The sequence below is a fragment of the Manacus vitellinus genome, unplaced genomic scaffold (assembly GCF_001715985.3).
Source record: "Manacus vitellinus isolate BGI_N305 unplaced genomic scaffold, ASM171598v3 scaffold_8_pilon, whole genome shotgun sequence".
NCBI lineage: Eukaryota > Metazoa > Chordata > Aves > Passeriformes > Pipridae > Manacus > Manacus vitellinus.
The window spans coordinates 14,926,838-14,940,366 of record NW_021940864.1 but is presented as its reverse complement, the minus strand read 5'-3'; the positions used below and the strand labels follow the sequence as shown (position 1 = coordinate 14,940,366).

Here is a 13,529-nt window from a genome sequence, read left to right as displayed (position 1 = left end):
GGGCCACCAGATGCCACACATAAAGCCTCCCTGGAGGCTAATGAGGGGATAGATGATCTGCCTGTGCTGGGTTTGGCTGGGGTAGAGTTAGTTTTCTTTGCAGTGGCTGGAATGGGGCTGTGTTTTGGATCTGTGCTGATCACAGGGTTGAAAACATAAAGATGTTTCTGTTATTGCTGAGCAGGGCTTATACAGAGCCAAGGCCTTTCCTGCCTGCAAGGAGACTGGGGGTGCATGGGAGGTTGGGAGGAGACACAACTGGGCCAGCTGACCCCAGCTGACCAAAGGGATATTCCAGACCCTATGACATCACGCTCAGTATGTAAAGTGTGGGATGTTTGGAGTGATGGTGTTTTGTCTTCCCAAGTAACTGTTACACGTGATGGGGCCCTGGTCTCCTGGAGATGGCTGAACACCTGCCTACCCATGGGAAGTAGTGAATGAATTCCTTGTTTTGCTTCGCTTGTGTGCGTGCCTTTTGCTTTCCCTATTAAACTGTCCTTATCCCATGAGTTTTCTAGCTTTTATCCTTCCAACTCTCTCCCCAGTCCTGCTGGTGGGGGAGAGAGTGGTTCCATGGGCGTGGTTGCTGGCTGGAGCTAAACCACAACAATGACAAAGAAAGAACTGGCAGGGCAACTCAGTAGACTTCAGCAGTTTAACAGTTTGTGATATAACCAACTGTACTGTAGGCAGAAACAAAATTCAACAGGACAATTGCATTAAGATCTGAAGAGCATGGACATAATAGTTTGGGCTGAGAGTAGTTATAAAAACTTATAGGTATAAAACTGAATGAAGATATTTTAATGAGGTGATAACAAGCTCATATTTTATACATCTATAAAATATAACTATGAAACAAGCAGAAGACTAGTGATAGGCCAAAAGAATAAAAGTGTTAATCTCAAAAATCTCTCTTATGATGGTAACATAGTTTCAACCTATCTACCAGGATCTTCTCATTCCCTTTGAACTTTATCAGTTGCTGCAAACCATTAGCTTTCAATATCAGCTAACATTAATGCTAAAACAAGAATCAGATATTATGTACATTCTTAGGCAAACCATCAGGCTGTCTTTACCTATCATCTCATTCCAAGTAACTGCATTATCTTCCAAAAAGTATTATTCACAAATTATTTTAGGGAAAAGTTACTGTACAAGGACACAGAAGTTAAAGTTCATAAAAAGACTACTCGATACAATTAGACTGAAGTTTGCTTGTAGTTCTTTGTATCCAAGACCTTCTTGCCACACATTGAGCAGATGCCTATAAGCACACAAAAGGTGTGTAAATTATTTTAAAATTATTAAAGTCTTCTTCAAAAACACATTTGCTATGTTTTGGTAAAGATTATTTTTTTAAAAATTGTTCAAATGAGCTCTTATTGACATTCCGTGCATTTTCTCAAAAGATACTGCAAAATTAGAAGTCATATTATGACTTCTAATACATATCAGTAGTTGCAGCATATGTGTAATACTGCCACTCAAGAAAGTGTAATATGTGTAATACTGCCACTCAAGAAAGTAAGCTCTATTTTGAGAGCATTATGATTCACAACACTGCCCGAAGCCTCTGTAATTTGCTGGAATTCTGGAAGAGCCAGGAAAGGCTCACATCCAGCAAACAGGTAAAATTGGTGTACTGTTAATCCTTTTAAGTTCTGTAGCCAAACCAAGGCCTGAGATGGACAGAAAGTAGCAGGGCGAAGAAAATACAGAAATTTCCTTTTTTCTCTTTTATTCCCTAGGTATTCTACTTTTTAAACTAGCCCACTGCTTTACCAAGATTAAAAGTTGGTTGTTCTGTGGGAGTTTTTTTTGGGAGGTGGATGAGTGTGGAGTGTTTTGTTTCTGGTTTAGGGGTAGTTTTTGTTTGGGTTTTCGGTTTGGGATTTGTTTGTTGTTTTGTTTGGGGTTTTTTTTTTTGAGAACACTATTTAGAGTTTTAGATTCAGTTATTATAAAAAGGGGAGAGGGGAGAAGGGAACAGAAAAGGGACTGCAACAATCAAATGAGTTTTACAAAATCTAATTTTTTTTAACCTGAGAAAAATCAAACTTGCTAGATGACAGTTTCCTATGCAACTGCCAAGATTAAGCTTAGAGTTATTCTTCAAATCTACTGGTTCTGATACCAGAAACATTTTAGAAGAATCAGAATCACAGAATTACACAGGTTGAAAGGAATCTCCAGCAGTCTTTAGTCCTGCCCCACTCAAAACACAACCAATTTGGATGAGGTTGGCTCAAGTCATCCTCTGAATATACCTCCTTGTAGAGATTCCACAACCTCTGGTGGTGCCTGTTGGTACAGTATTTGATCACTCTCACACTGAAAAATTGCTTTCCTTGTATGTAATTAGGAGTTTCCACATTCTAACCTGTGTACATTGTTTTTCATTCTGTTACTGTGCACCTCAGAAGAGTCTTTGTGTCCTCTGTGCCTTCCTATTAGTAGTCAAAGACAGCAATTAAATCTGATAATCTCATTTTAGCCTTCTGTTTGTAAGGCAAAACAAATTCAAGTGTTCCCCTTCCTACCTAGTTTCTAACCAAACTGGGGTATTTTGGTACTCAGTGAAACTCACCCTTTTTATAGGCACATCCTTGACAATAGTGAGACCCTGGCTGATGGACAGAACTCTTACAGATCCGACATATTGCAAACTTGTTCTTTCCATAAGGATCAAATCTGGGAAAAAAAAGAAAAGTATTTGATTTATACACCTTGAAATTAAGTGTTTCTTCTGCCTCATCCTAAAAAGTTTAAGCCAGAGGACATAGTCAGAAACTCCAGCAAAACCTTTAATTTGGAAAAACGTTATACAAGGATTAATTGTAATAGGCTGCACAGAGTATGCAGAAAAGCTCCCACTTTCCCTACTAAGAGAAATTTCTTGCATTACAGACATAAACTTAACAAAAGCAGAATTAAAAATGTGTATTTTTATTAAAATACCACATGACTTTGAACTTAAACACCTTCCAGCAGCATCTTGCTCCCTTGCACAATAGGAAGTCCCTTGGAGCCTAAGGAAATGCTCAAGAGATTATACCAGCAATCTAGCACAGAAAATAAGCCTTCCCAGCTTCTCTCCTACAAAAGCATCAAACTCCAGCAATTCCAGTGAGAACCGCAGTAAAATATTCATCCACACTCTATGACTGAGCAGAAAGCCCTCATGAAATATATATTGACATATTTTTACCAACTAATAAAATATCACAATCCCCACAACTGGGGTTTTTTAAAGTGTATTTTGGACAAGTTTTGAGTAGTTGCCCAGATGTGCAGGAAACAGGCCTCAGTTAGTTTGTTAATGGATGTTTGTAGCCAAAATCAGTATTAAATACTAACCTTGCCTTCTTTGAGGTCAATGCCTTGTTTTCATTTAATTTGCGGCCACCGCTTTCTACAGAAAGAATAAAACCATAAATGAATTAATTTCCCAGTTCCAAGCATACTTTAAAAAGCTTAGTTTACAGCTTTTACACTTGTGCAAAACAAGTCACAGAGATAAAACATACAGCATAGCACTAGGGAGCAGGACAATGGAACACTTTTATACTCTGTTTAAATACTCTGTCTATCACCATTCCATACAGAAAAAAAACCCAAACAGACAAATTCAATACTGAAGAGTTCCAGGTAATAAATTGCCAATGCATTGAATCAGCATGGGAGGGAAACTATGTGAGTTAAGATTTAATCTGATTAGTAATGTAACATTTTAGCCTTAATATGATAAGATAGCTCAGGTGCCTGACTGGTTTTATAATACCTCAAAAACAAGTGTTAAACCTCCCCGGGGTTACCTGTAGTGTTTCTTGCACCATCTTTCCATGTGTCGGGAGTGATCACTGTACCAAGCTTCTTCTCGCCTATGTAAGGAGATATTACAAAGCAAAAAAAAATTCAGAATCACAGAATCAATTGGGCTGGAAGAGACTTCTGAGATCATGGAGTCCAACCTATGACCTAATACCACCCTGTCAACCAGACCATGGCACTATGTGTCATGTCCTGTCTTCCCTAAAACACCTCCAGTGACAGTGACTCCATCACATCCTAGGTGGCCCATTCCAATGTCTAATCACCTTTCCTGTGAAGATATTCTTCCTAACATCCAACCTAAACCTCCCCTGGCGCAGATTAATATTATGTCCTCTTGTTCTGTCACTAGTCGCCTGGTAGAAAAGGCTGACCCCCACCTGGCTACACCCTCCTTTCAGGTAGCTGTAGAGTGATGAGGTCTCCCCTGAGCCTCCTTTGCCCCAGGCTAAAAAATCCCAGCTCCCTCAGCCGCTCCTCGTAGGACTTGTGCTCCAGACCCTTCATCACCTTCGTGGCTCTTCTTTGGGCCCACTCCAGCGCCTCAATATCCCTCCTGAACTGAGAGGCCCAGAACTGGACACAGCACTCGAGGTGCGGCCTCACCAGTGCCGAGTACAGACGGACGATCACCTCCCTGGTCCTGCTGGCTACACTATTCCTGATACAGACCAGAATCATCTAAACTATGCTGCGCTAATACGTGCCACAGGCACTGCCCGTGGAATGACAGCTCACACAGGGCCCTTCCCGGAACCGCCGCCGCCCAGAGTCCAACCCGAACAACCCGGGACCCGCAGCTGCTGCTCCGCTCGGGGGCCGGCCGGGACCCCCGCAGGAAAGGAAAGGAAAGGCAAGGAAAGGAAAGGCAAGGAAAGGCAGGGCAGGGCAAAACCCCGCGCACCCCCCGTCCCCCGCACTCACACTTCTCGCACACCATCTCTGCCACCCCCCGTCCCCCGCACTCACACTTCTCGCACACCATCTCTGCCCCACCACAACAAGCCGCCGCTTCCGACACCGCCCCGGATCTGGCGTCGGGTCCCGCCGCCTTCCGCTGCCGGGCGGCCCCGGGCGATCCCGGTCGGAAAGGCGGCGACGGCGCCACCACCCCTCACCCCTCAGGGCCTGGGGCTGCCGCTCCCAGGGGCTGCCCTTGATTTTTTTAAAGTGACTGACGTTCTTCTGACCCCAAAGCCAGGCTCAGGGCTCTGCCTGGTGTATCGCGACTAGGAAAGATGTTGCCCTGTGGCGCTGCCGCCGCCTTTCCGTAGCGGGTTAACTCGGTGTCCTGCGGGTGGTCCCTTCCCGGGGAACACGATGAAAGAGGCAGAAATCAGGAGGCTCCTGGCTGCCAACCTCCTCTGTGCGCTGTCGATTGTCCTGACGGCGGTTGTTCCGTCTTTCTTCCTGGAGGGATTCACGGTGCTGGGAACGCACCTCACGTGGCTGTGTGTTTGTTCTGTCTGTGTCGGTGCCCTTAATGTAAGCTTGCACTTAGTCCTTAAACCAAGTCAGTCTCCTAAGAGAAGTTCGTTTGCTCAAAAGGTAAGATTTGTTTTTATTCTTAAGTTGCTACAAGACAATACAGAGGGGAATCAAATTCTCTGAGATAATCCAGTGAGAAAAGACACTTTTTGGTGGTGAATTCTCATTTTCCATGAATGAGCTGGGTGTAGCACTTTTTGAAACGACTTTTTCAATATTTTCATTATGTTAAACTTTTTCTATCATCTGTTCATAACCTGTTTGGGTGAGTGAGTCTGTGCTTTCCTTATTCCTGTCAGTGCATTGCTGTTTGTAGTCCCAACAATTTGCATGGTGGCAAAATGTGACAAAATTGAACGGGCACAGAACTCCTTTCCTAGTCCAGGCCTCGCTACTCTTCTTGATTAGTGGGTGTGCCAAAAAGACATGTCATCACACGCTTCTTGTGTGTAGTTGTAAGTTTGTCATGACTTTAAAGGAAGAAAAAATACTTTTTAGAATCTGAGACATAAAAGAGACAGTAGCTCATTACAATTTAAACAAAGTTGGCCAATTTAAAAAAAGTTACGTGGAAAAATGTTAAAATGGCTACATTTCCTTGAATGATGAAAATTTCATACAGAAAAATCTAAATTTGGGAGACATTATCTGTAATCACAGTTTGCAACAGGGAACGTTAAAGGTACAAATCCCAGTGAAGTAAGTTTGAACGTCAGGAATCTGGAGCAGCACACAACTTGCTCAGGAGTGGGGGAATACAGCGATCAGAGTTTTGAAGTCAGGTGCATAGTCTCACACCTGACTTGCTGAGTCAGACAAGATGTAGTGCTCTGATGTGGTGTTTCTTAAACATTTAAGCAAGCATCTCAGAAAGCAGTATCTTTGTATGCAAAGCTTCTGTGTAGTTTTGCTGGCTGAGGAGGATGTGAAATGCACAAAACCATTACGGAAAACACGTATTTTAACAATCGGTGATATAAAAATGAAGCATGCTTCATGTTCTAGGGGAGGTTTTGTCTTAGACTAGCATAAGGAGTAAATATACAAAAAAGAAAGAGTTAAAGGGAAATTATGGAATTGCACTGGTGACCTGATCAGAACAGACCTAATCAGAACTATTTATCAAGTGTGTATGCTTCTGTATGATATACTGAGTACTCAGAAACTGTTGTTCATAGAAAGTTATGTGTTTTGCAGATTTATAGAAAGTCTGGATATTTCCCAAATGTATTTGGAATTTAAGATGCCAAGTTCAAAGTGTAGTGTTCTTTATTTAATGCCATTTTGATTCTGAATGTTGCATATTTTTTTATATTGCATCTTTTCTTGCTTTTAAATATTTTTTCACTTTCTGTGAGAGTTGCCTTTTAACGAATGGACATGACAGTCAGATGTAAAACAGAAATGTAAGAATATCCAATAAAATTATTTCTGTTTATCCTGTCATTTCTGGTTATATTTTTTGTACTTTTGCCTTATTCTAAAGGGTTGCATGAAAAAAGTTTTAGATGGAGTGTGATCATTTTTAATTATTTAAACATATGGAAAAAATTTTAAATATGCCATGCTATTATACTGTGTTGTAGCTGAAATTAAAGAAGCAATTAGAGTACTGTGCTCTTGATAAGATGTAGACTGTGTTACTTATGTTACTTATGTTCTTCTTTGAAACGTTATTCTGATATTTTATTGCTCTTTTTTAGATATCCAGATTTCTAAAATGCTGTATATACTTTTTCATGTCTTGCATACTGTTTCATGCGATTATTGTTCTTTATGGAGCACCTCTCATAGAGTAAGTCAGAAGACCCTCTCTTTCTCTAAACATTCTAAGGGCCAGTTCTCCTTGCAGATATTGGTATAAGTACTTGTATGTTTTCTGGTACACTGAAAGTTAAAGGATAAAGCTCCTGGCTGGGGGAAGAAGGGTGGCTGCTTGGGTTTTGGTTGGTTGGTTTAATTTAGTTTTGTTGTTGTGGGTTTTTTGTTTGCTTGTTTGTTTTCTTAGAAGCTAGCTCTTACAAGTTTTATTTTGAGAAATCTTGTTTACAAACAACTTTTTTTACTTCAATGTTTACCTTAAACATACAGGCACGCACATTTTTCAGAGTTTCATTTAGTCATTTTCCCCATGAGATTCTAAATCACACATCTTGCATGTCTTTTGTCCTTTTGACATTAGTATTTTAACTTTTAGAAAAGTTTTATAAAAAGAAAAAAGTAGAAGTATGAAGCAATCTGATTTTTGAGAGATACACTAATTACTGACTACTAATAGCATCATGTAGTTTCATTTCATGGCTACTTTCACAACACCAAACTAGAAAAATAAATGGAATAATTAAGTAAATGTGCAAGTATACTTCAAGTTAGAACTAATGCTATATATGAGATACATCTGTGGTATTTCAAAAATGTTACAGATATTGGGCATTTAAAATAATTACTGCATTTCAGTCTTGAAATAACAGCAGAACTCTCTCCAATTTTCTTTACTATTCTACAAAGCAAGAAGAAAATATTTTATTCTTCTACATGAGGTTAAGAAAGCACTTGTACTTTCACAAGTTGACTTAGAGGTTTTGGGTTTTTTTTCCTAAATCTTGGAACTCTTAGGAAATTAATAACCTACCTCACTTAATTTTGTAATATTCTTTCTTCGTAGGTCAGTTACTGAGACATTTTTGTTTGCAGTTCTCCTGTCTACCTTTACTACTTTACAGTGCTTGTGTATTCTGGGACCAAACATACAAGCATGGATACGGGTATTTAGTAAAAATGGGTAAGTGCTAATCTAAAGTTTCTGATTTAAACCCTAATAGAAACAGACTGAATTGATGTAAACAATATTTCACAGAAATTTCACAGAATATTCTGAGTTGGAAGGGACTCACAAGGATCAAGTCCACCTCTTAAGTGAATGGCCCCTACAGGGACTGAATCCACAATCTTGGTGTTATTAGCCCCATGCTCCAACCAACTGAGCCAATTACAGGCTTATGAAAACTTTTCTGACAAAGAAAATTATTATTTATTTTGAAGACACTGATTTGGAAAGCCAGCTTTTTATTTTTGGTGTCCAGACACTAAGTCTCACTTTATATGTGTTTGAAGGAAGTGAAGTGTCCAACACACATTTTACTGGACTGCACATTGTATGTGCAGTCCTGTATGATGGTTGTCAGTAAAGAGGAGACCTTACACTGAGCTGAGGGAGAATATTGCACATGATCCAATAGTATCTTTGTAAAAACAACTTTTAAAGCAGGAATAGCAAGCCAAAACAAACACTTGTTTTAAACTTGAATGTAATGGTGGAAGTTATATAGAATATACAGAGGTCTGAAGTATGTAATCTTTACCCATGCTCTTCAAATTTCAAAAGGAGCTTTTTTAGTGTCAGAGTTTTCAAGCATTAATTTTTTCAAGAGTATGTTTAAAGTAAAATGAGCCTTTTAACCGCATTTTCACCTCAGTGACAGCCGTGGCATTAGCATATATCGAGGATAAACTGTTTTTCAGAAGTATTCTATCTCTTCTGCCTTTTTTCATTCAAAAAATAATAGGATTGTTGAAAGACTGGGACACTGAAGCATAAAGAGGCTCCACATATGCTTGAGATTTAATAAGATATTAGTATTCATCCCCTTTTAATAGTTCATAAGAGTGAAGTCTGATCTCAAAAGAAAGTGAATGTGTTATGGTGCTGACCTACGGAGTTACTTTTGGTTTGCACTCCTGTAGAGGACAAAACTAGACCTTTCACAGTACTTTCAGGTATTGACTTTTGGTTTATCTCAGTTCTCAACTTACTGAAAAATATCTTGGATCCTTATTCAAGTCATTTATGCTTGTTTATTTGCAGTGGACGGGTTGAATAGACTCTAATAAAAGCATGGAGTTGTTTAGCTAAAACAAATCACTGCTGATTCACTTAGTCATCTTTGGAGGTTTTGCAACTGGAAATAATAGTTGAATTGAAGGAACAGATGTTTGACAACATCAGTCTGTCTTTGTGCCAGGTTAGATTTTGAATGCCTGTCATTTTCTTTCTTTCCTACTCTAGATATTAAGTATTATTCAGTACAAGTATTGCATTGGAAACAATTGTCTTGTTTTGACATTTTTGCTGTGATGACTTGTACATACTTCTTACTAGTGACCCATGTGACATTAGCTGAGTAAAATGTCTATTATTTTTTATGTTTGTTTACTCCAGCCTTTGAATGAAAATAGACTACAAAGGAATATTGTAGCAATTTTTTATGGATTGTAGCAAGCTGCTCTTTTAAAAATAATCCCATGTTTTTTCATTTGACCTCATAAATGAGTTGGAACTTCTTGTGTCTAGGCACGAAATGAGTGTAGATGTGATATATTAAAAGATTGTCGCTAACTTAACGACGTGGAATGAGGTGGGACTGGTTAAATGGAGGAAAAAGATGGTTAGGTAAGATCAACACAGCTGCTTGCCTTGAAAATAGAACTTAGGGAATTGAATTGCTCTGGAAGAGCAAGCTTGAAAGACTGATTAAGTGTATAGCTTAGTATAAAAAATTAATGTATTTTAAAAATACCTGAATGCAGTTTAGACTTAAGTAACCACTGGCATTTATTTTTGTTACTCTTATTTACCTGTGCAATATTTTTAAGATCAAAATGTGCTTGTGCTATTGTCTTTGGAAAAAGACAGAAAAAGATGTAGAAAAAGAAGGTTTATCTTGATATACCAAGTGTAAATAAGTAACAGACACTAATTACCTAGTGCTGTTGCTCTGGATGGCTTTGTGCTATGTTTAAGGTGGTTTAGTGTGAAAATATTGATGCTCCTAATGGCTTATCACAGGACTATTCATAAAGTTAAATTCAAGTAACTTGTATGCAACCTATTACATCATAATGACTACGGTGTAACCAAGTCAGTCTGACTTAAATATTCTGTGAATAATCTTGCAAAGTGGGGTTTTTTTTCTGTAGACATGCTTAGCTTTTTCTGTTTCTACTTGTAGAACTTGAATGTGAGTCACTAGTAGTAAAATCACTTCCAATAAGGTTACTACAAGATTAGTCTTAAAAGTGCCCTTATCTCTAGGAGCTGGATTACATGTGCTGTCTCATGATAACATGCAGTCTGTGATACTGCAGGTTTATTATTTGTATTCTAATAGTTTGGGTGGTTGGTGGGTTGGAGGGGAGGTGTTGCTTGGGTGAGGTTTTGTTTTGTATACATGAAACACAGCTGTAGCTCAGCCAGAAGACTGCACACACTCCACATTTTTCAAACTAAATATACTTTGGAATTGTCCAAAAATGAACAAAATAGTTTTTTTCTAAAAAATACTTTATTTAAAGAAATTCAAACAAATTGTCTTACCCTCACATTTATGTGCACATAAAATATAGTGAGAAAAGTAAATCTGTGTATTCTGTATCATAAAACCTTCCATTCTTATTAGGCTGTAAATAGGGCTCTTCTCACTAATTTTGCATTTGGGAAGGGGTGGGGCCATGCCAGCATCTCTGGACTCCTTATTCTGTCATCTAGTGTTGTGACTGATGTCAGTGTCATGGCATTGATCATATCCAGTCATGTGCTGCTGTAAGCAGTTAGAGGGAAGTAAAAGCTTCAGAAAGGTTATTGCTGATTTTTGGGGGGCTTCTTTTGGGGACTGTTTATTTCAAATCACTGGTTTGAGAAATTTTGTTGAAATTCGTGGTATAATAGCAATTATAAGATGTTACGTCGTTAGGAAATAGATTTTAAATTGGAGATCACCAAAAATATTATAAACCTATGACTTTAGGGCTCCTTACAGTTTTCATTACCCCTATTTTATCACAGACTTGAAATGTCCTGTGTAAAGGTAGGCATCATCACACATCAGAGGCTGCAGTCAATTCCAAATCTTGTCTATGCAGAAGGTGTCTTAGAAAATTATTTTATGTTAGCTAACCTCTTAATTCAAACATTATTTAAAGCTGCACTTAATGTATTGTGTTATTTAAAGGGGTTAAATAATTACTCTATGCTTCAAAAGACCTTTCTGACACTAGTGTTCATTTATTATCTTAAATATTGCTAGCTTTGCCTGCGGGTTATCTTAGTTGTAGTTTATTCATGGTTGAAAAATAAACCTGTAAAATACAAAGTTTATAAACATTGCTGCAGTTGTTAGCCTCATGCAAAGAAGTTTATATGAGAGGTTTATGTGGTAGGCTAAAGAATACCTGCAAAAATCCCAATAGGTGTCATTCCATGCAGAAAAGGCAGTAATCGAAACACTGTTCCTTCGGGATAATTCTGGAGGACAAGTCAGGTTGTCTTTAAGTGTCCCTCCTTGCTACAGAGTGGTTGAATTAGCAGCTGAAATAGTTGCCAAACTACCAGTGGCTGTTTTCCACTTGGGCACTGTGCCTTGCTAATTGTGTTGTTTTGTTTTTGGACTCAGTCTGGTATCTCCATATGGTACAGCAGTATCTGGTTAATCTGCTACAGACATAAGTTGTCTTGTGGGGGATAAATGTACCTCGGTCAGTCCTAGGTATGTTCTGCTGGCTCTTTTGCTCCTTTTAGGCTGTAGTGAATGTTCTCTTCCCCATTCTGCCTGACAGCTCTCTGCTCAATTATTCAGCTTCTGAAAATAATTCATAATAATTTTCTATATGCAGATTCCTAAACAGCTTTACAGTTACATCAGGACCTTTCCCTTTAAGAAAAAAATGTCAGGCTGGTAGTATTGTGGAGTGTTGTAAGTTAAAGGGATGGGTTTGTAGAAGAAACAGTTTTGCTTAAAATGTCAACCTTGCACTCTCAGTATTTTAGTCTATTAGACGTTTATTTTGGAAACAATAAAGAATGTTTGCTTTACACTTGTGAGCTGTTTGGTCAATAGCAGATGCAGCAGTGAGTTAGGTGTACTCAGAAGTAAAAAGAAATTTAAGAATCTTCAAAACAAGGTGTTCCTGTTACACAACCTAAACAGCATATGCAAAGTTCAGAGTTTACTATGCATCCAGTCTTTGAGCCATAAAAATGCACATCTTTTTTCATCTGTTAGCTAAAGCTAGGCATGTGTTTATAATCTGAGATGTAGCAAACTTACGATTCAGATTGCTTACTGTACTGATTTGGAGCAGGGATTTCAGCTGGTTCTCCTGTCTCAGAACTGTGCCCTACTGTGTTCTGAACTTCTGTTGCTCCTGTTTTTTAATTGGCACCAAGCACTCAAATGTTCATGGCTTGAGCAAAGAAGTCATTTGATAGACTGATGACAGTAAGTGCTCATCTGTTAAACAGAAATCCAACTTCTCCAAAACTTCTGAAGTCAGTAGGAGTAGAAGGCTATAAACTGAGAACTGAAGTCACTTAACATCTCTTACGATATATGTGCCATGACTGGGAATTCAAGGGTTCTTTAGTGTGCAATAAATTTATCCTGCAGCCAGTGTACTTGAACTTGGATGCACTGTTGCTGAAGAGCTGCAATGTGCAGGTTACACTTATTTGCAGTGTTTCTTTTCAGCTGATGGATATTTGCTTTGGAATATTCTCATAGTGGACTTCTATTTTAAATTTCAAATTGTAGTCACTGAATAATATGTCTACACCATACAGTACTTTGTGACTGTGCTTGTGCTTTTCTGTACAATCCCATATTATCCTTTCACGTATGCCTCTCCCTGCAGTGCACACACTGTCATTGAGATATATTTATTTGCTCAGCCAAGCAGTGTTTCAAGCTCAGTATTTCCAGGTAAAATAAATTAGCTTTTGCAGTAAACATCTCAAGAAGAAAAAAATAATCTCCTGAATGTGTGGTATAGAAAGATTGTAATTACAGCTAAAAATGTGCAGCTTAAATTTTAAATATAATTTGTGTGTCTTAGGAGAAACCTGCATGCTACGTTATCAAATATATGAATTTTTATATCTATTTTTAGTCTCAAAAATCTTGGGAGAAATCAGATCTAACATTCTGACATGGTAACTTCAGCTGCTGTTGAAAACTTGTAATATGCTGTTTTTACAGAGCTATGTCCATCTGGGAAAGCAGTCTACAGATTACTACTGTGTGCAGTATACTTGGAGCTTGGTTTGGAGCATTTCCTATTCCTCTTGATTGGGATCGGCCTTGGCAGGTTAGTGTGTGCACCCTTGTAATAAATATTAAAAAAATATTAATATTCTGGATTTGCACACT

General features: G+C 38.5%; 2 protein-coding genes across 2 annotated transcripts in view; one reads left to right on the top strand and one right to left on the bottom strand.

Annotated features, from left to right (window-relative positions):
- Positions 1-644: 644 nt before the first annotated feature.
- CRIPT (CXXC repeat containing interactor of PDZ3 domain) lies at positions 645-4,791 on the bottom strand. Its single transcript, XM_029965136.1, has 5 exons — positions 4,765-4,791; positions 3,825-3,890; positions 3,367-3,421; positions 2,597-2,700; positions 645-1,273 (listed from the first exon to the last, which is right to left on the bottom strand). The coding sequence occupies exons 1-5, from the start codon at positions 4,778-4,780 to the stop codon at positions 1,209-1,211; spliced, it is 306 nt and encodes a 101-aa protein (XP_029820996.1). The 5' UTR covers positions 4,781-4,791; the 3' UTR covers positions 645-1,208.
- A 161-nt stretch (positions 4,792-4,952) lies between these two features.
- The window catches only part of PIGF (phosphatidylinositol glycan anchor biosynthesis class F), a 19,609-nt gene continuing 11,032 nt past the window's right edge, over positions 4,953-13,529 (top strand). Inside the window, exons 1-4 of the mRNA XM_018085074.2 lie at positions 4,953-5,388; positions 7,032-7,123; positions 7,994-8,110; positions 13,359-13,467. Of these exons, the coding sequence (XP_017940563.1) occupies positions 5,161-5,388; positions 7,032-7,123; positions 7,994-8,110; positions 13,359-13,467 (546 nt within the window). The 5' untranslated portion in view covers positions 4,953-5,160. The remainder of the gene's footprint in view (positions 5,389-7,031; positions 7,124-7,993; positions 8,111-13,358; positions 13,468-13,529) is intronic.

What these genes read in the sequence shown, in the direction of transcription:
- CRIPT (XM_029965136.1), bottom strand. An exon ending in TGGTGCAAGAAACACTACAG is followed by an intron (nt 3,422 to 3,824) that starts GTAACCCCGGGG and finishes TTCTTTCTGTAG; the next exon opens with AAAGCGGTGGCCGCAAATTA. An exon ending in AGGATGTGCCTATAAAAAGG is followed by an intron (nt 1,274 to 2,596) that starts GTGAGTTTCACT and finishes GTGTGCTTATAG; the next exon opens with GCATCTGCTCAATGTGTGGC.